We start from the raw sequence: 26,074 nt of genomic DNA, 5'->3' as shown, positions 1-26,074 counted from the left end.
ACCCTAAGCTTACAGTCATTTACAGGGGGGTAGGGAGGGATGGGGAGAGGTGCAGCCTGAAGAGGTGAGTCTTCAGTCGTCGTTTGAAATGGGTCAGTGTCTCAGCTGTTCTGACCTCCACAGGGAGGTCATTCCACCATCGTGGGGCCAGAACAGACAGGAGACGTGTTCTGGAAGTGCAGGTGCGAAGAGGGGGAGGTGCTAGGCGTCCTGAGGTAGCAGAACGGAGGGATCTGGCTGGCATGTAGGGTTTGAATATCTTGTGGAGGTATGCTGGGGCTGATCCCTTGACTGCCGGGTATGCTAGGACCAATGTTTTAAATTTGATGCGAGCTATAACAGGCAGCCAGTGGAGGGTATTGAGCAGGGGAGTGACGTGGGAGTGTCTGGGGAGGTTAAAGACCAGACGAGCTGCAGCATTCTGAATGAGTTGCAGGGGTCTGGTGGCAGATGCCGGTAGTCCAGCCAGAAGAGAGTTGCAGTAGTCCAGGCGGGATAGAACCATTGCTTGGACCAGGAGCTGGATTGAGTAGGTGGTGAGAAAGGGGCGGATTCTGCGGATGTTATACAGGAAAAATCTGCATGCCCGGCTTACTGCTGCGATATTCTTGGAGACTAAATTACTAAATTACTAAATTACTTCACAATCCCAATACTACTTCCGAATTCCATAATTCTCTCCTGTTATTCCTTTCAAACTTAATGTTTTTATAAGTGCTGGCTATTTCATCTTCTTCAAGGAGAAAATCATAATGCAGTTAAACAGGAGAGTGAAAATATTTTGGGGTGAGTTGATCAGTTAGGAAAATATTTCAGCTTAACTGAAATATACAGGAGATACATTATTCACGTTTAATACTGTTTGTTTGGATGGCAGTGTCAGGCACATAAAGACTAAGGTGAAGGCAAAGTTTGTGAAGCTCCTGCAAGATTAAGAAAATAACTGAATGCAACAAGCCTGACCTGATTTTAATCACATGAGGTGTGGTCTGTCCAAAGTTCAGCAAAACCAAAAGTGAAAATATCACACTGAGAAACCGAGTCTGTAAAATGGCAGCTAAAGCTTTGATTCCTGAGGACGATCTCTGTTGCTCTGTATGTTGTGATATTTTTAAAGAGCCTGTTGTACTGAAATGTAGCCACAGCTTCTGTAGAGAGTGTATACAGCAGTACTGGAAAGAGAAGGGCTCTCGAGAGTGTCCCATCTGCAGGAGAAAGGCCTCTGTGGGGGATCCTCCTGTAAGCCTGGCCTTAAGAAGCATTGTGGAGTCTTATTTAAAGCAGAAGACCGAGAGTGAAATTACAGACAGGAGTGACACTCACTGCAGTCTTCATGGGGAGAAACTTCTATTTTTCTGCGAACATGACAAAGAGCTTCTTTGTGTTGTCTGTCAGACTTCAAAAAAACACAGAAACCACCCAGTCTGTCCAGTGGAAGAGGCTGCACTGGAGCTGAAGGTATTCCATTTTAGAGGTCATCTATCATATTCTCAAGGCTAAATTGTATTTGAGTACAATGTCTCAGTGTAAAACATTCAGTTTTGACAAACAGCTGTGGTATGAGGTCTGTAAATACGTTCAGTGGAAGAAGTGGCACTGTATCTGAAAGTGTTGTTTTCAAGCCTCAAAGCATGTTGAAGTGTGTTATGTTTTCAGTAGAATTAAATATTAGTGAAGTGTAGGCATGGTAAAGTCCTGATTGACAGTGCCTGGGGGCCTTTTATAAGGAATATGGATCCAAACAGGAAGCACTGACATATACAGAGTAATTTTATAAATATATAGCAATGATGTGTCACATCAGATGTACTAATAGCGCAAATAGAGATCACCCAAGACTCATACAAATTTATCAAAACTCTAATTTAATAAATGTGAAGATCTAAATAAAGTATATATTATATATATTTACTGTTATATATTGTATACTAAATATTTGGTTATATGCTTGGACAAAACCAGGAAGTACAGAAATCCGCAATGACTGTATAACCAGCAGAGACAAGGGCTATGTATACACACGAGAAAATCTTCTACCAACAAGTCAAACTGGTTTATAAATGCTTCAACATTTCTTACACTATTCTACAAGTTCAATGAAGTACAACCCAGTAATAGTTGGTATGTGATATCCAACACGCTGGAAAATGTAACTGTTTTTATTTTACTGAGAACACATAACATAAAATGTTATGATGCACTATGAGTAAGTTCCACTGGTCTTTACTTGTAGCAGGACTATTTTCTCCGCTACATTTCCCATGTACTTCTGACCTCTGCTTGCATTACAGCAGGGGTACTGCTGCGCCACTTGTGTCTTTCTGTAAATAATAACTGATTCATTTAACTCCAGGAGGAAATCAAGCCTGCACTTAGTCTTATTCAAGAAAAACTAAAGAGGTTTACTGAGGCTGAACAAGAATGTGAGAAAACAGCAAAACACATCAGGGTGAGTAAAGCAGTACTTTTTAGCAACACACAAATCCCAAAAAAAAACATAATTTTTGGTTTATGCTGTGTTTTATAGGAATAACAAACACACTGACTGCCACACATACATTATTAAACATAGCAACACTATTCAGGTTTTAAATAGTGTGTTTGAATTGCAGAGTCAAGCCCAGCACACAGAGAGGCAGATAAAGGCAGAGTTTGAGAAGCTCCACCAGTTCCTACGAGAGGAAGAGGAGGCCAGACTAGCTGCACTGAGGGAGGAAGAGGAGCAGAAGAGTCGGATCATGAATGAGAAGATAGAAAACATCACAAGACACATCTCCACCCTTACAGACAAAATCACAGCTATAGAGAAGGTCATGGATGCTGAAGACACCTCCATTTTACAGGTAGGATCTTGATTTACTGACTGAGCTCTGCATTTATGATGACCAGTCCCAGCTACAGTATATTGAGATGCACAGTCTGTTACTGTGATACAGAGCACCAGTACCATTTTCAGTAATGGGTCTGTGGAGCAAGGCTTCATCGGCAGAATGGGGAAGATGATAATAAACTGCTAGCAAGCAGCATGTCACATTATTATATTATTGAACATATATTATTAAAATATGTATAATATAATTACACTCACTGGCCACTTTATTAGGTATACCTTTCTAGTACTGAGTACGACCCCCTTACCCCTCTAGAACAGCCAAAATTATTCCTGGGATGGATTGAATAGAATACGGGAACCATTCCTTAACTATTGTGGTCCAATGCCACTTTAATAACATCACCAGCAGATTTTTCAGCCACACATTCGTGCTGCAAACCTCCCATTTCACCTCATCCCAAAAGTGTTCTATTGGACTGAGTTCTGGTGACTATGCAGGCCACTGGAGTAAACTGAAGTCAAATCCTTGGAACCAGCTTGAGATGGCGTGCTTTGTGACATAGCGCATTATCCAACAAGAAGTATCCATTTGAAAAAGGGTAGACAGCAGGCATCAGACCTGGGTCAAATATATATACATATAAAGTATTTTAATTACTTTTAAATACTTATTTAGAAATTATTTGAAATTCAGCATTTACAAATACTGAGTATTTAAATTACAAAATGTATTTGAAAATGCATTTAAGGAGCATCTGCATGCATTTGCAATTACTTTCAAATATGTCTTTAAAAAAACATTTGAAATACTGAATTTTCAAACACAAAGTGTTTGATTTAATGGAATTATTTGAAAATACTTTCACAACATAAGGCCAGTGATGCCACATGCACAATTACACCAAGCTGTTGAAAGACTTGAAAGGCACTGGATATGTGAGAACCTATGAGCATTTTGTCTTATTAGAGGATGGTATTTTGTCTAATTAGAGCACAGTATTTTGATGAGAACGTGTCCAGTGACTGCTGACGGCCCCAGTCCATTTGTACCAATTTCCATTGTTAATTGGTAGCGAATATGCATGGCTGAATTCTATTTTATCAGTGTCTAACCTTACAAAATGTAAAAAATAAAACTGTACATATGGGTGTTGAACACAGTAACAGGCCACTAACTTTAAAAAGATTGCATGGGTACAAATAAACTGGCAAGTAGCTTATCAAGAAATCTGAGTTTGCCCCCATGCAAAGACACGTACAGGCATTTAGGCTACTGTCTGTTAGAGGCAGCGCATTGGTTGTTTAAAATTGCCAGCATAGGGTACCTTTGCCCATAATCCAAATTCAACCTCTAGCCCCTAGTAGTTCCCCTGCAGTGCTCTCAGTATTATAACTCACTAACATCACATTGAGGGCCACTCACAAAGATTGTACAAAGAACTCTGTAGGATGAAGCCTACATTCTTGTTGGCTCAGTCATTTCTGTTGTCTATCACAGAAATATTTCACAATATTTTAAAATTGTATTTGTATTTTTAATAGTATTTTTAAAAGGCTCTGAATACTATTTGAAAAAAGTGTTTAGTTTCCCTGGAAAGTATTTATTTAAAGGAATGTATATTTAAAATAATATTTGGGAAATTATTTGGTTTGCCATTAAAATAATTTAAATAAATCAAATACAAAGTATTTCATGTGTAAATGTATTTGAAAATACTTCAGATATGTATTTAACTACATTTTCAAATACAAATATGTATTTGTATTTTATCCAGGTCTGTAAAACATATATTATAAATATATATCATTAAATTACACTTACTGGCCACTTTATTAGGTATACCTAGCTAGTACTGGGTAAGACCCCCAATAGCTTCCAGAGCTGTCAAAATTCTTCGCAGGATCGATTAAACGAGGTATGGGAAAAATTCCTTGGGGATTTTGGTTGATGCTGACTCGATAGATTCTACAGATATTCAGCCAGATTCATGCTGCAAACCTCTGGTTCCACCTAATCCCAAAAGTGCTCTATTGGATTGATATCTGTTGACAGTGCAGGCCATTGGAGTAAACTGAAGTCAGTGTCATGTTTGTGGAACCAGCTTCTGTGCATTGTGACATGGTGAATTATCCTACTAGAAGAATTCATTTGAAAGATGGTAGACTGTGGCCAAAAAGGGATGCACGTGGTCAGAAACAATGCTTAGGTATGATTTGTCATTCAAATGATGCTCAATTGGTATTAAGGGGCCTAATCTGTGCCAAGGAAACATTCCCCACACCATTACACCACTACCAGCAGCTTGTACTGTTGATACAAGGCAGGATGGATTTGTAGATTCCTGCTGTTTATGCCAAAATCGGGCCCTACCATCTGCATGTTGCAGCAGAAGGTGAGATTCATCAGACCGGGCAACGTATTTCCAGTCTTCCCTCATCCAGTTTTGGTGATGACATGCCCACTGTAGTCTCATCTTCCTGTTCTTATCTGACAGATGCCCATCCTTTTCAAGGTTTGTTGTGCATTCAGAGATGCCTTTCTACACACCACTGTTGTAAAAAAAGTTGTTATTTGAGCAGTTGTGGCCTTTCTGTTAGCTTGAATGAGTCTGCACATTTTCCTCCGATGTCTTTCATTAACAAGGTGTTTTCTGCCACAGATCTGCTGCTCACTGGGTGTTTTTTGTTTATCTCTGTAAACTCTAGAGACAAGTGCATAAAAATCCCAGGAGAGCAGTTGTTTCTGAGATGCTGGAACCACTGTGTCTGCCACTAATGATAATACCACAGTCAAAGTCACTTAGATCACGCATCTTTCCCATTCCAATTTTTGGTCAAACAAGAAAACTAACCCTCTTCACCATGTCTGCATGCTTTATACATTGAGTTGCAGCCACGTGATTCACTGTTACGAGGAGTAAGCTATTGGCGTTAACAAGCAGGTGTACCTAGTGAAGTGGCCAGTGAGTATAAAAAAATGTATTAATATTTATTTTTTCATGTTACAACAATATACAATACTTTATCACATTTCTATCGGTGCTTTCATGTCACTGTTTTTTTATGATTTTGTGTATTTAGCCTAGTTCATGCTACAATTAGCTTATGCTACATTTGTATAGACTATGATCTGTGTTCTGCTAGCTAAGAGCTCATTGTTTTTGCTTTTTAATAATTGGTGCCCAATGCAAGACATGCACGCACACATAAATGCACTGTCAGTTGAAAAATAGTCCAGGTGGACTGGAAACGTGCTAGGAGTAAGAAGGCATACAAATTCAATCACGCAAAAGACAGCAGTTAATGTGATTTAATGGCTTTAATTATTAAATATAAATTAATCAATATATGATCCAAAATGCATTTAACAAAAAACCATGTTATTAATTAATGTGTGCTCCAACAAACCTAAGCAGACTTCTTGGCCAAATTAAGGTTTGGCAATTTATGTTCCACCAGATCAAGCTTCCACAAACTGGGAGAGAATGACGTGAGAATATGGGGAAAAAACAAAACAGAAAAGCACCAAAATAATAATTCCAAATAAAACATAAAGCATGATAGTACGGTAGAGGATTAGGGCCACGTGCAATTTTTTTTTTTTGAGTTCTGACATTAAAGTCAGAATTCTGAGATTAAAGTCAGAATTCTGAGAATAAAGTCAGAATTCTGAGATTAAAGTCAGAATTCTAAGAATAAAGTCAGAATTCTGAGAATAAAGTCAGAACTCAAAAAAAAATTTCACATGTGACCCTAATCCTCTTCCGTATAATAGTTTGTTGTAATCGTAAAAAAAAGTAAAGAGATTAGTAGTAGGAAAATTAGAAGGTGGTAGGCCAATATATTTACCGTTCTTAAATTCAGTGTTGGCTGCAGGGAGGATATGTGTGAGGTCATTGTCGTGGGGACAGATGCAGCAGGTGATCGGACATTTATATTCAACTCAACAGGGAATCACTGTCAGCCGAAGGAACTTAATTTTATCAGTCTATATTTACTATATTATGCAACTACATTTTCTATGACATGTCATTGCTCCACAGAACATCATATTAATAAGTAACACATTGATAGCTAATAACGGAATTACATCATGTGCTTAAATTACCTGATCTTTCAGGTAAATTTCCGTTAGCTAGCTTAACAACATTAATATAATGTTAGCAACGTAGACCAGCATAATTACTTTCAAAGACAGCAGAAAAAAATTTGTCTCTGTTACTATCAAACGACTGTTAGCTAGATTTTCATCTTGACCATTTAACTATTTAATTTGATTTCTTACCCTGAGAGTCAGGCAATATTCCATGGCATTCTTGAATGCTGTCACGGTCATTAGATTCTACCGCGATGCGTTTAAAAGCTGCATTGCCACATTTGATTGGCACGAAATGGACAGGCATGACAAGTCCTGATTGGTAAGAAATAGACCAGAATGACAGGGAGATATGATTGGTAAAAAAATGCACAGGGCCGAGCACACGATTAAAAAGAAATGGAAGCCAAAATCGAACTGGGACCACGCGATTGGTTCTCGGGGGCCAGACTCTCATGCTAGTGAAGTAGTTGGTGGGCTGCAAAGTTTTGTTCTTTTAAACGTGTAAACTTCTATCTCATAAAAAACACGTTTTCAACGTACAAAAATGCCAAGTCACTCACAAATACAAGACTTACACTGTCTATAACTCATTCATTCAGACTGCCAAAATCCAGGCCTGCCATTAAAAGTATTGATATCAAAATGACGCCAAGTTACGGTACTACAAACAATATAGGCTATCTTGCCTCGCCGAAATGAAATAAGATGTATTCCAAAGCAATGCTATCCAATATTTCTTCAATTCTTTCAAGTCTTACGCTTGAAATCATTAACAAACCTGTCCGTGGTTTTAAAGAACACAGGCCGTTGAATCCATATGGGTTTGCAATATTGTAGCCGGTTAATAACTGAACGTGCAGACGGTACGTCATAATGCAGTGTATACGTTCGGTGAACGGCAGGTAGATATGGTGCAAAAGCAATAATTGAGAAGTAGTAGACAGTTATTAGTGAGGGTAAAAGCAGGTTAAAGAAAAGTGTTCGTAGCTGGGCTTGAACCTGGGACCCCATGTTCCCAAGACTGTAACCTTGCCCACTAGGCTATAGCAGAGTAGCTGTTTAAAGTGGAAATGTTTCAGAGTAAGAAGGCATGGGTATTTTGCGTGTGTATGCTAGTTTTTGATTGGGTCGTGTAGGTGAAGATTTGGCTAGTGTCGGTAAAATGTCCAATGGGGAGACATGTTGTTAGTGGGATGGACGGCAGGAAAAATAAGAAGAAAAGAAGAAGAAGAAGAATGAGAAGAAGAAGAAGGAGAAAATGCAAGACCCCTTAGTTTGGGGCTTTATTGTGTGGACATGTGAAGTTGTTTATGAATTCTGTCTGTTTAAATGGGGTGAGAATATATAGAATTTAATGTTTTTAAGGGCTGAGTGTCTGTGGCTGTTGTGGTTATTTCTGTGGGGAACCCTGAAAGTGCCAAACTCTCGGTGCTGTATAGGTATGGGTCATGCCCCCGCCAAGGCGTAACTTGGCGGGATGGCATACCTGCCATCCCAAATATGTCCAATTTGAGTGCGTATCTAATGTTTTTATTGGCTGATATACCTACATGTCCAATGGGGAGGCATATTCTCTGTGGGCCTGGAGCATTTGTGATATTGTAATTGGCAGGAAAAAGAAGAAGAAGAAAAAAAAAACTTGAAATCCCCAAAGTTAGAGGCTTTATTATGTGGACGTGTGAAGTTGTTTGAGAATTCTGTCTGTTGACATGAAGTGAGAGTCCGTCGTCATTGTGGTTATTTCTGTAAGGAACCCTGAAAGGTGCCAAACTCTCGGTGCTGTATAGGTATGGGGCATGCTACCCCACCAAAGCTTAACCTGGCGTGATGGCATAACCATGTCAATATGCCTCATTTTTCCCTTTATTTTGGTAGTTACATGTACATTACAGTACCTTCATTCACGTGTGTTCACTGTTAATATCTACATCACTGTCATTAGCACGGCTCCTGTCTCTCACTTATTGTTACCTGTCTCTCATAATGGTCTCTACTGAATACATTCATACATGCATACTGTACATTCTATCACATTTAGGCTGTTGTGATTTGTTTTTCAGAGCTACAAGAGCATTAAGGAAAGGTATGTGGACTCTCACCTCATTTCATCTTGTCTGCTTAAGTCACTTCAAACCCCAAAGCCTGAGTGACTCCTGCTTGTCATTACAGAGCCCAGTGCACACTGCAGGATCCAGAGCTGCTCTCAGGGGCTCTGATAGATGCGGCCAAACACCTGGGAAACCTGAAGTTCAGAGTCTGGGGGAAGATGCTGGGGGTGGTGCAGTACAGTGAGTATCTGGGGCAGATGGTGAAATCATGTTTTTTTTCAAGCACTTAATGAACCCATAAAACTGAAGAAACAAGCTGTATACTGAAATGGTGCTGAAGATAAACAGTACAGAGTCAGCCAGTCTCAGTTCCTCCAAGTTTAGGAAGATCTTGTGATTGCACTACACTGCTCTCAATTTAATATCAGAACACAAGCAAAGAGAATTAACATAATATATAAAATGTCATTAATAATATGGTTTATTAGTTGTATGAATTGTCTGCATTGAATTTACTATGAAACATATTAACTGATGTATTCATTTTCATAATATAAGCATGTTTTATATTTAAAGAATAAATCATTATAACTACAGTATAGAATCCATAATTATTATATACAATATACTGTGTATGTGACCTGATCTGAATAGAGTATTTGAAATGTGTCTTTTCTTTCAACTTTCAAATATCTTTCTTTCTTGATATGTCAGCTCCTGTGATACTGGACCCCAATACTGCACGTGCCTCTCTCTCGCTCTCTGATGATCTGACCACTGTGAGTGACACAGATACAAAGCACAAATGTCCTGACAATTCAGAGAGGTTTAAACTCTGTGTGAATGTGCTGGGATCTGAGGGGTTTACCTCAGGGAAACACAGCTGGGAGGTGAAGGTGGGGAATAAATCTGATTGGACTATAGGAGTGGTGAAAGAGTCCATCAGTAGGAAGGGAGATATAACATGCAGCCCAAAGAGAGGATTCTGGGTCTTAATGCTGAGGGATGGTGATAAGTACAGAGCAGCTGGAGTTACTGACCTCAGACTGAAGAGGAAGCCCCAGAGCATCAGAGTGCAGTTGGACTATGACAGGGGGAAGGTGTCCTTCTTCGACTCCAGTGACATGTCACTCATTTACACTTTTACAGACACATTTACTGAGAGAGTGTTCCCGTACTTCTCTCCCTGTGTGAAAAATGATAAGAATGAAGGACCCCTGAAGATATGCCCAGTGAAAGTTTCTATAACAGTTATGTCATCCCATTGAATGTGTTTTTTCAAGAGCAAACTACATGTACTGGAAGAGTATTATAGAGGAAATCCATATTCCTCCATAACTATTATGTTCCTCTATAATGATTATAGTTTTTTCATTTTAATTTTCTTTTCATCATTGATAATTTAGTTGAGATTTATCATTTTTTGATAATGTACATATACAGGTAGTATCTTCTGGGTTTTGTTTTGATCCAAATCATTGGACAAAATGATTTCATATAATTTTTGCTCATAAAGTAGATGTGCACCTGTAGTGTAGTCAAATACCTTTATATTTGATTAAGTCATTCCTGGGTTTATAAGGTAGTGTAGAAGCTTGGAATGTGTGAGTATAGTCAGTGTTCGTTAGTTTGATTCCATCCATCCTCCTGTCTTCTTTTCAGATTTTACTTTGCAATTCACCCTGTCAGTACAATGCTGCAGGATTTAATGTACATCTGGGCCTTAAGTAGCCTTACCTGCAAACTTCAACCATGATTAAATAATTGGCATTGACAAATAATTACAAAGGTGATTGTGCCTGTTGGAGCCAAATCTCTTATGAGTCATTGTAAATATGTAAATGGTGTCCCCTAGTGGCTACCTGAATAATGATGTTGGGCTGTGATGCCAGTAATTAGAGCAGGTGTGCAGTTGAGCTGAGAAGACGCTGCCAACACACAGTTTTCTACCGCTATACAACGCTTCGCATTGCTCAACACACTGCCTTTGAATTTAATATATTGAAATAAATACTATCCTGAATTATTTGATTGTGTTTTACTTTTGATTGAGGCTATTTTTGATTTGAGGAACAACTTAATTTGCCTTTGATACGTTTCTTTATTTTGATGCATGCATCGTAACCTTTTGTTTGAGTGTTTATTGGCCATTGCACTACGCAACGCATGCACACTCATACATACAAACAAGCAATAACCTGCTTCGTGGAACTTTCGAAATCAACTATCTAATCAACTATCAAGACCATCGTGAGTACAAACGTGAGTACAAGGCAAAAAAAGGTGTTTTTGTGAATTGAAGCGTGTAGAACTGTCCCGAAGGCATCTTACATGGCTGAAATTGAATTTGCAAACAGAAAGCCAATACAGTGCCTTTCATTGTATTCTCTTTCAATATATTATGTCAGAGAATGTAAAGGATTCCACCGAGAGTCATTTTAAACAATAGTGTATATGTTTAATTAAATCCCTTTAATCATTGGGTTGCACACTGGCATATAGCAACATGCACATGCAAGGTCTTCCAAACAAACTTAAGTGATTTTCTGTAGCTTCAAACGGTCATATCTGCACAGTTCAAATGAATGCTTATTTTTTAACATGTCTGGTGACTTTAAAATGTCAGTTATTGGCAGTTAATTTTTTGTTTAGTTATTTCACAGTTAACACACATAACACAAAGGAATCCATACAAAAGTCAGTGACTGTAACTTTACACAATGACTGCATTTACACAAGGCAATAACGATAAAGAATGAATTCAAGTACAACATTTCTCCGACATCTTTCATATTCTGTCTGTTATTTTACTGTAATCGTTGGCTAAAAAATTAATAAAATCAATGCATTTTTACAAATATCAGAAAAGTAGAATACAACCTAAAAATTATCTTGTTAATTAATATATTTTTCTGTAATTACACTGTAACTATAAAGGGTATGCATTGACGTCACTTTCCCACCGGACTACTCCCCCTCAGTCGGACTGAGTGGCAAAACATGCTGCGGCATGGCTGCCTTTAGTAGAGGAAACTGCAAAACTGGGAGTAAAACAAACAATTATCTGCTTAAATTAAAGGCAGTTGGACTCGACATGGATCCTTACAACTTACCAAAGTACCAGTGGTCCATGGACATTCAACAAGAAATCGGAGATATCTTTTTACAGACTGCCGAAAGCTAAAGAAAAGAGAAGCAAATGGATCGCTGAAATTCCCAGAAACAACTGGAATCCTGGCACCGAAACGTGGATTTGCGGTTGTTATTTTGTGTCAGGTATGCTGGATTTTTGGGTAAAATCATACCTTAATTTATACGCTTGGCTAGCTAACACTATCTAACCATCGCCCCCTTGTTTGTAGAACACAAGGCTCATCATCATGGATGTTTTTTAAATAAATGCTGACAAAAACTTTACAGTTACACAGAATATAAATGAATGATGCTGAATATTTAATTGATGAGTAGTCAATACAGTACATAACTTAAGGTATGATTTTACCCAAAAATCCAACATACCTGACACAAAATGACAACCGCAACTCCACATTTCGGTGCCTGGATTCCAGTTGTTTCTGCTAATTGCAGCGAACCATCTGCTTCTCTTTTTCCAATCACTGTGACACCATGTGCATTGGTAAAAAATAAAAAATAAAATAAAAAATATTTTATCCTACACCCAAGACCTTGGTACAGAGCCAGTATCAACCCAGATCACTTGGGTCAGAGGTGTCTGTGCAAACCACTCCACTACTTTTGTGTCCAAAGAGCAACAAGCACTAATTAGAAGGGGAAGGGGTACTGTGGGTGGGGCCCAATGGAAACCACAGATTTAGGCACCATGACCGTTGGATGGGGCTGAGACATAAAGTTAGCTGAGACTCCTTTACTGAGAAACTCCTCCCGTATTTCAGTGCTGATTTATACAGTGATGGCAATAATCCTGGAGCCTTGCAGAGCTGCCCAGAGAGAGTGTCGATTACAATGATATCATTCTAGTGAATGTGTCTGTAACATTGATGTACAGTAAGATCATTTTGTTGTAGCTGTTAATACATTGATTGCTTCATGATATAATATTTTATGGAATAGCTTTACAGTTATGCATATAGCAGACATACTCTTTTGGTATGCATTTTATTTTTACTGAATAAATAAATTTGATAGCAAATGATAAATACAGTTCTGTTTGTTAAGGTTTAATGCTTGTAAATGTTTTTGCTTGGCTTGCAGCTCTTCTGTTGAACTGGTTTATTGTTATGATTATCAGGTCATATATAGGATCATTTAAAATATATATTCATACGTTCAATAGAAACTAACTATTTTATATTATATTATTACCTGTGTACTATCAGATGTGATGTGTGAACTTCAACAAATGGAAAACCTTAAGTGCCTTACTTAAAAAATAAATAAATAAATAAATAAAAATTAAAAAGCACACTGTTGCTACTAAGATACGCATTGGAACATGGTCTTTACCAAAGCACTGCTTCAGCGCATTATGCTTGGACATTGAGAACAGGTGAAAATGTCTCATTGTACCAGACAGGGAAACTGGCACCTGGCCTATGTCACACACAGATTCTTCACTAAAATTATGAGTGTTGTATTAGCTAAAATATTTAAATGTCCAATTACAATGATCTATTTAAACATGACAATTCACATGACAAATACGAAGTCATTTCTGAAATTTTTAGCGGAAACTACTTTCATCATCCATCCATCCATCCATTATCTATACCTGCTTATCCTGAGCAGTTTATTATTATTATTATTATTATTATTATTATTATTATATGCTGTCATTTATCTATGATATGTGATGGTGACTTCAATTCGTGTTGCTAGCTCTATTTTAATGTGAAAATCAAGATATTTATTCTGACATACAGCTATGAAATCTCTGCTTTGCTACTGGAATATATGTTCAAAACATTCACAGAGCTAACTCCTGTTCCTGAAACACTCCCAGAAAACTCTTCCCAGATTAACATATCGGAATCTTATATAAATTAGACTGCAATTTACAGGCGGTCTTAAATTTCTTATGAAAAACAACAATGGGTCTCGCATTGTTTTTTTTTATTATTATTATTATTATTTGTCTATACTGCTGTTGCAGTCTAGTTATGTTCTCCACATAACAAGCAAACATATACTATGAGAAAAGTTGTATGATTAACTTCCATTTGAGACTAAAGCTGTACTGTTTTGTTACTGCACTTATAAAATGGTCACTCTATTCTAGAGTCTATGTGCCTCTGACTCCAAATGCAATCTCCTCCGTTTCCTCTTTTCATCACTTTGCTGCAGGTATACTCATCTCATCCGTCCATAAGACTATGGTCCAGGTTTTTAAAAGGCACTTTTTAGCCAACTCTAACCTGGCCATTCTGTTTTTGAGGCTTACCAGTGGTTAGAACCTTGCGATGAACCCTCTTTTATGCGGGTGTGGTATGATAGGCTTTGACACATCTATGCAGACATCCTGCAGGGTTCATGAACTATTCAAACTATTCAACAGCTGATAAGGTATTTTTCAGTTATCCACTACAGTGGTCTTCCGTGGTCTTTCAGCTCATTTGCTAAGCTTAGCACTGCATTCTTGCTTCTTTACCATGTACAATACAGTTGATTTCGACACAGCCGATGTTAGCTATATCACTGATGGATTTATTCTGATTTTTCAGCCTCACGATGGCCTGTTTACGTGCATTGACACTTTTTTAATCCTCATATTGAGTGACAGCGGCAGCATACCCCAGATACAAATGCCACACCTAAAATTAACTCTTTTGTTAGCATACTTGTGCCTAAACGAATGACACACACAACTGGCCAAGAAACAGCAACCGATTGTCCAATTACTTTGCTCCTGTAAAATGGGGGGACTGTGTATAAGCAGGGCTGTAATTCCTACATGGATCAATAATTATGGTTGTAAATACCCTCAAATTAAAGCTAACAGTCTGAACTTTAATTTTATATCCATCATTTCATTTCAAATACAATGTGCTAAGGTACAGGGCAAAAACAAAAAAACACAACCCCCAAACTTTTGACAGTGAATATATTGTATATAATCACAACTTCTATATCATGTTGTTTTTACATTCAAATTCAAGAACTGAATTGGAATTAACCAGCAGTTCTCAGTTCAATTTAGAATTTTTACTATTCCATAGTGTACCTTTGGTTTTTCTTGATTATGGTGAGAAGTATTCAGTAAGCAACTGTTAAGGTCCTCCATGGCCTACCAGGCCAGAGTTAACCGGTACTCTCTTTCTTCTTAATGATGTTGCAAACAGTTGGTTTTTGATACGCTTAAGATTTGGCCTATGTCTCATATTGTGTTTTTCTTAGGTATCAGCCTCATAATGGCTTACTTGACTTTCTTTGTTACAACTCTGGTCTTCATGTTGACAAACACCAATAACAGACTCCAAAGGCAATCAAAAGCTTAGAATCAGGACTAGATACTGAAAGCTACCTTACACCTGCACTAAGGAAACAATTGAACACACCTGACTAATCAGAAACACCTGATTGGGGGGGGGGGATTTTGTCACTTCAGCGGTATTTCTCTTTGATCCTTCAGCTCCTGTGTTTCTGTATCCAGACACTGCACCGTCCTGGCTTTCTGTTTAATGATTTGACCAGTGGCATTCGACGGCAGCTTCTTGTTTCAGTTCTGTGTGAATTTATTGGGCTCGGAGGGGTTTACCTCTGGGAACCACAGCTAGGAGGTGGAGGTGGAAAACAATTATGTCTGGGCTATAGTAATGATGAATGAGTCTGTCAACAAGAAGAGAAAATTTACATGCAGGCCTCTGGGAGGATTGTGGATTATAATTTCCAGGAATGGTGATTAGTGTTATATAGCAGGAGCTATGCACCTCAGACTGCTGGTGAAACACCAGAGGATCTGATTGCAGCTGGAGCAAGACTTGGGGTTTCCAGTTCCCTTTAACCCCAGCAACAGGTCACATTTACACTTTTTAAGCCCTGGTTACTGAGATAATTTTCCCATATTTCCATCCTCATGCAAACACTACTGGTAGTAATCCTGGAGCCCTACAGATATGCCCAGTTAAGTTAAGTTTACTTAATTTACTTTAAACTTACCTTTCAGCAGTCAGAAAAACATGATACAACAATACGCCAATAGAATCGCCAAATAACTAGAATAAAATACACTATACACAAATCCTGAACACAGAATATATAACAGTGGAATAGAATGGAGGTAGTAGATTGATGCGCAAACCATGGTGCGCAGTGAAAATTAAGAATTGTGCACATTTATCTAGGTTCTTGCCCAAGATATGGATCTATTGGCGCTGGGCATCGTAAACCTCCGACCTGAGGGGAGCATCTGAAATTGCTCATGCCCGGTGAAGGTGTCTGCAGTAGTGATGTCATCCTAACGAAGGTGTCATAGTATCAGTCGTCCAAACCCCAGGGTTCACCCTCCAGGTGAGGCTGCGCCCTGATAACAGATCCAGGATGTTCTTCATGCTGCCGTGAAACTGCAAATGCTGGCTGGGCTATGGGAGGCCCCCCCTCTCATCCACACTGGGCCGGTGGTCTACAAGAGGCGGGAGTCCGGTAGAGCACTTCCAATCCCTGAGACCCCAATGCTGCTGGTGATAACTATTTCTAAAGCTCATTCTAGTGCTGTCTGTCCCACATAGCTATACAAGAATTTGTAAAAGATGCAACAGTGCCTCCAAGCAGTCATAATACTGTTCAGAATGTCTGCCTTCTTAAGAAAATGATAACACACCCCTGCTTTTGTTTATATGTTCAGAATTGTATTCATGAATAAATATTATACTCCTCCCAGTATACATCACTGACCAGATCTGTTGATACAAATCTTTCTGTAATAGTTATTGACCACAATTTCCTCCAGGCATGCTATCTTGACCAGACCTCTTCCTATATGTTTCTCTGTAATAATCACTGACCAGACCTCCTCCTACATGTATCTGTATAATAATCTGTATAATAATCAGTGACTAGACCTCCTCCTATATGTTTCTCTATAATAATCATTGACCAGACCTCACCTCAACAACCAGAAACCATTTGGTCACTAGTCAGTGGTGTGGTTTAAAACGTAATGAATATTAATCCAGGGATTACAAAATCACCAAACATTTCTACCAAGTGACCAGGCTTTTCTTTTCAGCTTAATGTTATTTTAGAGATTGTCATGGTAGGCATCTGCCAATGTCATTTTTATTTTATTTTTTTAATTTTTTTAATTTATCAAGTTCCCACTGACATAGAAATCAGTTTTCCAAGGGTGCTCTGGTCAAGTACTTACAGTACAATACAATATAAAAACAGCCATTGAATAATTGTAAAGATAGAAATTCTACTTCTATCAAGCATGTGTTTCAAGCTTGGCAGTTATGACATAAAACCAGTCTGTATGGCAGTGACAAGTTTTATTGTAAGACGAGACAAAACTGAAACCACTTAGTTGTAATGTAAAATGTTACAATCGATAAAACTTGTTAAAACTAAAATAGTGTTGGCTCATTGACATTTTTGCCCATCCTTGTATTCAGCTTTTCAGCTTATTCAAGCTCACCTTTAGCTGAAGGATGGTTTCTTTCATCAGTTTCTTACTTATCCGGCCTCTCAGCTTTGAGGGAAACGAAGCAGGTGCGGTTTTATCGTAAGACCACACAAATTTAAAACTATTTATTTAAAATGCAAAATGTTACGACTGATAAAACCAAACACTGGCAGTTTTGTCATGTGACTAAGATATTGTCTCAATTATATTGTTTTCCCTTAGCTTTTCAACTGGTCTCTTTTACTTTCATCTGTTTTACCTGCTTGTACCATAGCAAAAATCCAAGATCCAAACAAGTTCTGCCAGTCAAAGAATAATATTTCTGGTATGTTTAACAGAAATGCACTCAGCATCTCCAGATGGTTTTCAATACTTGTTACAACTGGCAGTGATTCAACTTTTGAAACAATGATTTGAATATCTTTTAGAGGAAACGAGTGATGAATAATGTTCAAAACATTCCAGGAATGTTCCTTGTGATTTAAAAATGACATCAAAGGGACTTCAAGGAAACCAGGTGCATGTATAAGGAAAGTTCTGGAAAATAAAACTTGTTAACTAGCCATGTGTATTTGTAAGATGTATATGTGTGTATGTGTATGAGAGAGAGAGAGAGAGAGACAGAGAGAGAGAGAGAGTCCTGTATATGAGAGAGAAACAGTATCCAGGGATAGAGAAGAAAAAGTTGGAGAGTATAAATGTATAAGTAAGCTGACACGATTATTTTAGATATTTTTAACCAGAGCCAACAATGTGATGGCATGTCAGGCATCTCAGTACACAGGCAACCACCACTATTTTTCCTTAAGTCATTTATGGATAGAGATTTGATCTTCTGGTCAACAGGTTTGCTCAGTTTTTAAGAAGAGGGGAGGTCTCCTGGAGGATTGTAGGAGCAGTCAAAATAACTATAACATTAAGAGAGAGATTCCCCAGTTGCATCAAAGACAGTATTTGATTGAGTCTGTAAAATGACAGCTAAATATTGGTTTCTGGAGGATGAGCTCTGCTGTTCAGTGTGCTGTGGAATCTTCAAGGAACCCGTTCTGCTGCTGTGTAGTCACAGCTTCTGTAGAGACTGTCTACGACGCTGCTGGGAAGAGAAGAGCTCTCGCGAGTGTCCGATATGTAGAAGACAATCGACCCTTCACCATCCTCCTCTCAACCTGGTTTTGAAAAATGTTGTGGAGACCTACTCCAAACAGACAGGTTCGCTTGTAGAGAAGAGAGGGCCTCGATGTGAACTCCACTGTAAGAAGCTTTTGTTTTTCTGTGAGGATGACCAGGAGCCAATTTGCACTGTGTGCCAGACTTCAAAAAACCACAGAAGTCACCAGATCTGTCCAGTGGAAGGAGCGGCACTGGATCGGAAGGTACTCTATTGCAGTATTTTTAAAAAATCATGTTTATGGACAGCAATTCATTTTAAACAAGACTGAAAGCCATGTGTGTGGACTGCATGTCCTGAAAGAACTTCATGCTGAAAAAAGGATGGAGAATTGCAGACAACTCTCACAATAATAAATTCAACTTAAAGTGGTTCAAGATTCAGTGGCTTTGTCTATTATCTATTGTGGAAGTAAGATAATCTACAGTAAGATATTTAACATCTTCCTCAATGAGCTCTTAAGGTCAGACATTCTACCAGAAGTCAAAAATGCTGGAAATAAATTTTGCATGTTATATATTGATGAAATATAGTACAATATAATGTTGGTGCCTCAGGTAAAAAAAAAGATGGTACCTATTTCCAAAAAGACATGGTGTTTCAATAATGCTTATTTAAAATAAGACTGAGAGTGTCCTGAGTGTCTTCGATCACTGGTTCGAGTCTTCATCATGTCATTGACCAACTATAACTGGGAGCTCACCGGCTATTAGTCCTGTCCAATTTTCTGCCAGATTGGTTTGATTTAAACTTTACAGTCACACTGAGCATCGTTGAGAGGCACTGACTTTATTCGTGCAACATCATGATTCTGGATTCTTTGGCTGACGGATGAAAAATGTGTGTGTTGATGCTTCACGTGTTTACCATATTTTTAACACCTATTATTTTAGACACCTATTTTTTTCCTGTTGGAATTTAAAAGTCGGTTTGAGAAACCTTGTTCTTTGCATCGAGGACCGTTTTTTAAATTTTTATTATGTCTATATTAATTTATCTTGACTAAAAGTTTATTAGCCGTTTATTTTGTCATTGTTTTTCTTCTGCTTGATTTTCGATGTGTATGTGCACCCCGATTCAGCATGATTTCAAGTCTTCAAGGGCTTGCGCAAGGTTCTTTACAGACCTTCTTTGATTATACACTGTGAACATTATACAAAATGCTGAACTAAAACTAAACAGTTGGTAAATGTAAAAATACTTTTTATTAATAATTTCGACAGAGTACATGAATGATTGAAACTTTGCAATTATATAGCACTTTTCCAGACACTTAATTTATTTTACAGTGATGAGGGGACCCTGCTTAAACCACCACCAATGTGTAGCACCTACCTTGGCACTGGATTTTGCGCCTGAATTCACACCGAGCAGGAGAGGGAGAGAACAATCTTTCAGCCAATTACAATCAGGGGATGATCAGGAGGCAGGTTGAAAAAGCCAGGTTGGGAATTTAGCTAGGACACCAGGGAGTCCATTAGTCTTTGTGATGAGTGTCACGGGGTCTTTATTGACCACAGTGAGTCAGGGCCTCCATTTAATGTCTATTTGAAAGACAGCATTGTGCTGTCTATTTTGGAGGAAATTAGCTTTCCATAATTATACAAATGCATGTTTATAATTTTACAGTTTATGTGCACGGTACTATCGGAGGATAGTTAAACGTTTTTTTAAACCTTTTAGCTGAATATAGGTACAGGTGAAAACCCATTCCAGTGCAAATCGAAGTTCTTTGTGCATCCCAAACCTTATCAATGTTTTATACATTTATCTCTAGTTACATATAACACATATCAATTGCTCAGTTTTGGATTTTACGTTATAAAGTAGCCCTAATTCCTGTACAAATGCAGAATAATAATATGGGCATGACTAAGAGGAGTAAAGCGAGTACAAGCCCAAACATTGCATACAAATTTAAATGTTGAGCAACTGTAATTAAACATCATAAAAACAATACCGGCAGATAATAATCTGATAATCATCACTGAAGCTGAAGTACACGCCTTGGTAATGGTACCGGAAATTAAGTGTCTAAAAGCCCCCAAAGTAATGAGTACCTAGTTGGATCTTTATCAGCAAAGTGTTACAGCTCCAGTGCTCCAGGGCAGAACTCAATGTCTCTTAGAATCTTACACGGAGTCGCAACTTTTCATGCTTATCATTTTTGAATAAATAAGACACCCGGATATTTCTGAACTTTCAAGATGGATGCCCCACCCCCCTTTCCTCCCCTACAGCATTTAACCTTTTGTGTTGCCTCTTCAACTCTATTGCTCTTAATGTGAGGACCGTAGGTTTGTTGTGCGATTGTGATAATCAAAAATAAAATATGAGCTTCATTTAACTCTAGGAGGAACTCTTCACCGCACTGGACCCCATTAAGGAGAAGCTAAGAACATTCACTAGAGCTAAACAAGCATGCATGAAGACAGCACAGCACATCAATGTAAGGAAAGAGTCCAGCTGAAAAGCAGCATGAATAAATAAAAATGAAAAAATACGGTTTTGTGCATTTGCATGATTGGTCAGATAAATTAATTCCCATTTTACCTGGAATTATAGAGTCAGGCCCAGCACACAGAGAGGCAGATAAAGGCAGAGTTTGAGAAGCTCCACCAGTTCCTGCGAGAGGAAGAGGAGGTCAGACTAGCCGCTCTGAGGGAGGAAGAGGAGCAGAAGAGTCGGATCATGGAGGAGAAGATAGAAAACATCGCAAGAAATATCTCCAGCCTTTCAGACAAAATCACAGCTATAGAGAAGGCCATAGAAAGTGAAGACATCTCATTCTTAAAGGTAGGAGCCTGATTTGTCCAATTTCATGATACTATAACATAATCACATACTTGCTATCTTACCAGGATCATACAATATCCACTATATAATATAGAAAAGTAGCCAAACCACATCTTCACTATAGATGATAAAGTTAATTTTTTAAAAAGCCTTTCCTATGAGAACATACTGAAGCATTTAAAATAGCTGCATATTGTTTAAATACACAGATATTTAAAACAATGCAGATAATTAAATACCTGTATTGTTTTCTGCCGAATTAGGGCACGCTGATGATGTAAATATGTCAATCTGCACAAATTCTGCCAAGTATATACTCATTTTATAGGAGGAGAAATCACCGCACTCACCCGTTTTAATTTGTTTGGTGCGTTGAAACCAGTGAAATATCGTCAAGAATATCGACTGAAGAAGGCAACATGCCGAAACGTTTGTGCATGATTCTGCATTGGAGAAAACAAATAAAAAAATAAATAATGACATTTTTTTGAAGCTTTGTAGCCATTTTCTGAGTGCGAACCAATTTATTTTCAATTATATATTCATGCTCATTCGTGTTCATTCTTGTTTCTTTTCTGTCACATAACGTGCTGTTGGTACTAATGGGAGGCTAGAATATGAGATTTTGAAGTTTGTTGAATGCACCTCTGTCCTTCAGTTTTTTCTGGACGCCCACTCCTACTGATCCACCCTTTGCTTATCTTCGACAATAGCTGGTGATGAGTATTTTTTGTGTTTTTGTCATATGTAATTTAACTAATAAATGCATAATTTATTATTGCTTTACAGATCTATAAGGATACCAAGAGAAGGTATGCAAACTCTCCCTGACTTCCTCTTGTCTGTTTAGCTGCATTCAAAATCCAAAGTCTGCTGACTCCTGCTTGTCGCTACAGAGCCCAATGCACACTGCAGGATCCAGAGCTGCTCTCAGGGGCACTGATAGATGTGGCCAAACACCTGGGCAACCTGAAGTTCAGAGTCTGGGAGAAGATGCTGGGGGTGGTGCAGTACAGTGAGTACAGTATTTGGGACACAGATCACAGAACTATTGTAGTTTTCTGCATTGTGTTTGACAGTTAAGATATTACCTTATCTTAAAATATTCAATTAGAACTAAAAGAATTTGAAAAGCTAACAGCTAACTGCATAATAGTGAACCGGTGAACCATTCTTCAGCAGGAATGACATAATCTGCTATTTCAAACTGCATTACAATGTACCATATGAATATAATTCCAATAATACGGCATGTGTATTTGCCTCTTATTCTTTATTACAATACACATGCTATTCATTTTCACAACAGGAAAATTCTTTACTTGCTTCATGTGAATGTGCTCCTGTGTAACCCACTTTTCCAGCTCAGCTCAACTGCCATTTTGGGGGTCCAGGAATATTCCACGGCTGCGTCCGAATAGTCAAAAAAAAAAAAAAACGTCCTATGTCTTTTCCTAACTACTTTTCCTTGACCTCGATGGAAAACGTCATGAGGTTAAGGAAAGATGTGAAGGAGAATTCATAAGGACTTAGGAAAAGACAGCCACAGTGCTAAGAGAATCCGACTGCACTTACACTAAGCTATGTAATTATGCGACGGCGGATGTTATTGACGTGCGTCTGCCGTGGTGAAACTACAACGTTCCAAAGATGGACTACTAAAAGCACATCTTTCGCCCCATGCGCTCTTACAGTGTTGTTTCATGTAGGCTATATAAATGTAGACAACCCGGTGAAAAATATTACTTCATTACCAAGGTTGGAATTGAAATTTTAAAAAAAGGAATATAGGCTACCAGTCACAAAAGTGAAACGAAATGGTTGTCACATTGAGAATGGTTGCTCACGCTCACCCTCCTGTCCACTCATATGTATCGACATGAATCCCAATTAGTATGATTGTATGAAAATAATTGTTAAATGTATGCAAAATAGGAATAACATTTTAGGCCTACAAATCTACTACTGTACATATCATCATTATTAAGTTTCAAACATGTTGACTTAGAAACATCATCTGGCTAAAAACGTTTCATATCCTTTTTTCTTGAAAGACAGACTTCTGTGTTATGGTTAATATGCTGAATATGATCTGATTATAAGCCTATGCATATAATTTGTTTTCGTGAACAGCCGAATGGTGCGTCGCTTTAAATGTTGCTGCTGCAAGGAATTGTGGGACGGCATTATCTCCTTTCTTTTCGTAAAGGATCGTCCAGTGTCCCCTATGCTAAAGGAAATAAGAAAGGAAGCACTGAAGCACCTTTCCTTAGCATTTAGAGAATTCGAACAGCTCTTATCATGGCTGCCACTTCCGGTTCATTTCACTCAGTTAGGAACATTCCTAAGGAAAAAAGACTAATCGCACGGACATTGGATAAAATTTTGTCCGTTCTTTATTCCGTTCCCTCTGTAACCTAGCCACCATGAGTCTGTGTGACACCCTGTTTGCAAATGACAGCATATAGAATAAAGATGGATTGATTGTTCAATGTTCAACGAATACCTCTTCAGGTATTCAAACCTGCATATGTTTTGGTGAAAGTTCATGTCTCTTGCCTCCATGAGTGGGCAATTCTGGTTCTGGAGGGCCAGTGCATACAGTTTTTGTTTCCAGCAATTACACTGGCTAAATGAGCCAAATGGCCATATACTGTACACCAAAACTGGTTCACTCATAGATTAGATCTCAGCAAAACGTATCATTTGGGGAGACAAGAAGTCTTCGGCTATCACTTATCAAGAAATCTAGCTAAAATGTCAGGTGCCATAAATGTTAGGGATAATTAATTAAACAAATAAGGCCAGAAGTTGGCATGAAAACCATAAACAGACATGGCCTTTATTAACCCGCCTCTGCTCCAGGCCTTATTGCCTACCTTGGGGCGACATAGCTCAGGAGGTAAGACCGATTGTCTGGCAGTCGAAGGGTTGCCGGTTCAAACCCCGCCCTGGGCATGTCGAAGTGTCCTTGAGCAAGACACCTAACCCCTAACCCCTAACTGCTCAGGCGAATGAGAGGCATCAATTGTAAAGCGCTTTGGATAAAAGCGCTATATAAATGCAGTCCATTTACCATTTACCTAGGACAGTAAACTTTACCACTGACATTGGTCTTCTAGCTCCAGTGACTCTGGACCCCAACACTGTACATCCCTGTCTCTCTCTGAGCGATGACCTGACCAGAGTGAGAAATACTGAAGATAAACGCCCACTCCCCGACAACCCAGAGAGGTTCGACTTCGGTGTGGCCGTACTGGGTTCCGAGGGCTACACCTCAGGGAAGCACAGCTGGGAGGTGGAGGTGGGGAACAAACCCTCCTGGAGTTTGGGCGTGGCGAGGAAGTCCGTCGACAGGAAGGGGCAGATAAGAGCAATCCCAGAAAAGGGCTTCTGGGTTCTTTCCCAGAGGAACTGGGACCTGTACGGAGCGTGCTCCTCAGAGAAAAAGTGCATCAAACTGAGGAGGAAGCCCCAGAGGATCAGAGTGCAGCTGGACTATGACAGGGGGGTGGTGTCCTTCTTTGACCCCAGTGACATGACACAGATCTACACCTGCAAAGGTACATTTAGAGAGAGAATGTTTCCCTTTCTGTCCCCTTATATCAGTGAAGATGGCAGTAACCCTGGGGCTCTGACAGTATGCCCTGGGAGCGTGTCGATAATAGCGATCCCATTCCAGTGAGCTTGTTTAAGTGCTGTCATTCTACTGAACATGTCTATTAGTGATGTCATTCCAGTGAGCATGATTAACAGTGATGTCATTCCAGTGAGCATGTTTAACAGTGATGTCATTCCAGTGAGCATGATTAACAGTAATGTCATTCCAGTGAGCATGATTAACAGTAATATCATTCCAGTGAGCATGATTAACAGTGCTGTCATTCTACTGAACATGTCTATTAGTGATGTCAATCCAGTGAGCATGATTAACAGTGCTGTCATTCTACTGAACATGTCTATTAGTGATGTCATTCCAGTGAGCATGATTAACAGTGCTGTCATTCTACTGAACATGTCTATTAGTGATGTCATTCCAGTGAGCATGATTAACAGTAATGTCATTCCAGTGAGCATGTTTAACAGTGATGTCATTCCAGTGAGCATGTTTAACAGTGATGTCATTCCAGTGAACATGTCTATTAGTGATGTCATTCCAGTAAACATGTCTAGAAGTGACAGCATTAGAGGACATGCCCATGTAATTCCTTTGAACATGTCTAACAGTGATGTCATTCCACTGAAGGTAATACTGACTTTTGTTCAAATCACAATAGTACAAAGTTGTATCGTGCTTAATGAGACACTTCTGCCTTCTGAGATAATAATCCTCTCAATTTCAGACTAGGTCATAAATGGCATAAAGAATTCCATATTCCATATTCACATCCAAGGACTTTTCATTACAGATCAATTCTCAAACAGCTTTTGCTTTCCTTTGCAGTTGTATGATGGCTTACAGAAGTATGCACCTTATCAGACCCCCAAAAGGAAGTTTTGTTTACTGTGCTGACAGGGAGTCACAGCAGGA

At 38.7% G+C, this 26,074-nt stretch overlaps 2 protein-coding genes across 2 annotated transcripts; both read left to right on the top strand.

The window, feature by feature from the left end:
* The first annotated feature begins 1,032 nt into the window (after nucleotides 1-1,032).
* Nucleotides 1,033-10,253, top strand: LOC118221156 (zinc-binding protein A33-like). Its single transcript, XM_035405956.1, has 6 exons — nucleotides 1,033-1,458; nucleotides 2,354-2,449; nucleotides 2,613-2,843; nucleotides 8,993-9,015; nucleotides 9,102-9,220; nucleotides 9,695-10,253. The coding sequence occupies exons 1-6, from the start codon at nucleotides 1,051-1,053 to the stop codon at nucleotides 10,246-10,248; spliced, it is 1,431 nt and encodes a 476-aa protein (XP_035261847.1). The 5' UTR covers nucleotides 1,033-1,050; the 3' UTR covers nucleotides 10,249-10,253.
* Nucleotides 10,254-20,760: 10,507 nt separating this feature from the next.
* LOC118216840 (zinc-binding protein A33-like) lies at nucleotides 20,761-25,228 on the top strand. The gene is made up of 6 exons (XM_035398407.1): nucleotides 20,761-20,796; nucleotides 21,101-21,196; nucleotides 21,313-21,543; nucleotides 22,333-22,355; nucleotides 22,386-22,558; nucleotides 24,666-25,228. Exons 1-6 carry the CDS (start codon nucleotides 20,761-20,763, stop codon nucleotides 25,226-25,228), a joined length of 1,122 nt encoding a protein of 373 aa, XP_035254298.1.
* The last annotated feature ends 846 nt before the right edge of the window (nucleotides 25,229-26,074 follow it).

This window comes from Anguilla anguilla, chromosome 2 (genome assembly GCF_013347855.1).
Source record: "Anguilla anguilla isolate fAngAng1 chromosome 2, fAngAng1.pri, whole genome shotgun sequence".
NCBI classification, from domain to species: domain Eukaryota; kingdom Metazoa; phylum Chordata; class Actinopteri; order Anguilliformes; family Anguillidae; genus Anguilla; species Anguilla anguilla.
Note: the sequence above shows the minus strand (reverse complement) of the source record. Positions and strands in the feature narration are given on the sequence as shown.

Coding starts and splice junctions, on each gene's coding strand:
- LOC118216840 (XM_035398407.1), top strand. CDS start 20,761: ATGGTACCGGAAATTAAGTGTCTAAAAGCCCCCAAA. Junction 20,797..21,100: donor AGTGTCTAAAAGCCCCCAAA/GTAATGAGTACC, acceptor ATTTAACTCTAG/GAGGAACTCTTCACCGCACT. Junction 22,356..22,385: donor TATAAGGATACCAAGAGAAG/GTATGCAAACTC, acceptor ACTTCCTCTTGT/CTGTTTAGCTGCATTCAAAA.
- LOC118221156 (XM_035405956.1), top strand. CDS start 1,051: ATGGCAGCTAAAGCTTTGATTCCTGAGGACGATCTCTGTTGCTCTGTA. Junction 2,450..2,612: donor AAACAGCAAAACACATCAGG/GTGAGTAAAGCA, acceptor TTTGAATTGCAG/AGTCAAGCCCAGCACACAGA. Junction 9,221..9,694: donor GCTGGGGGTGGTGCAGTACA/GTGAGTATCTGG, acceptor TTGATATGTCAG/CTCCTGTGATACTGGACCCC.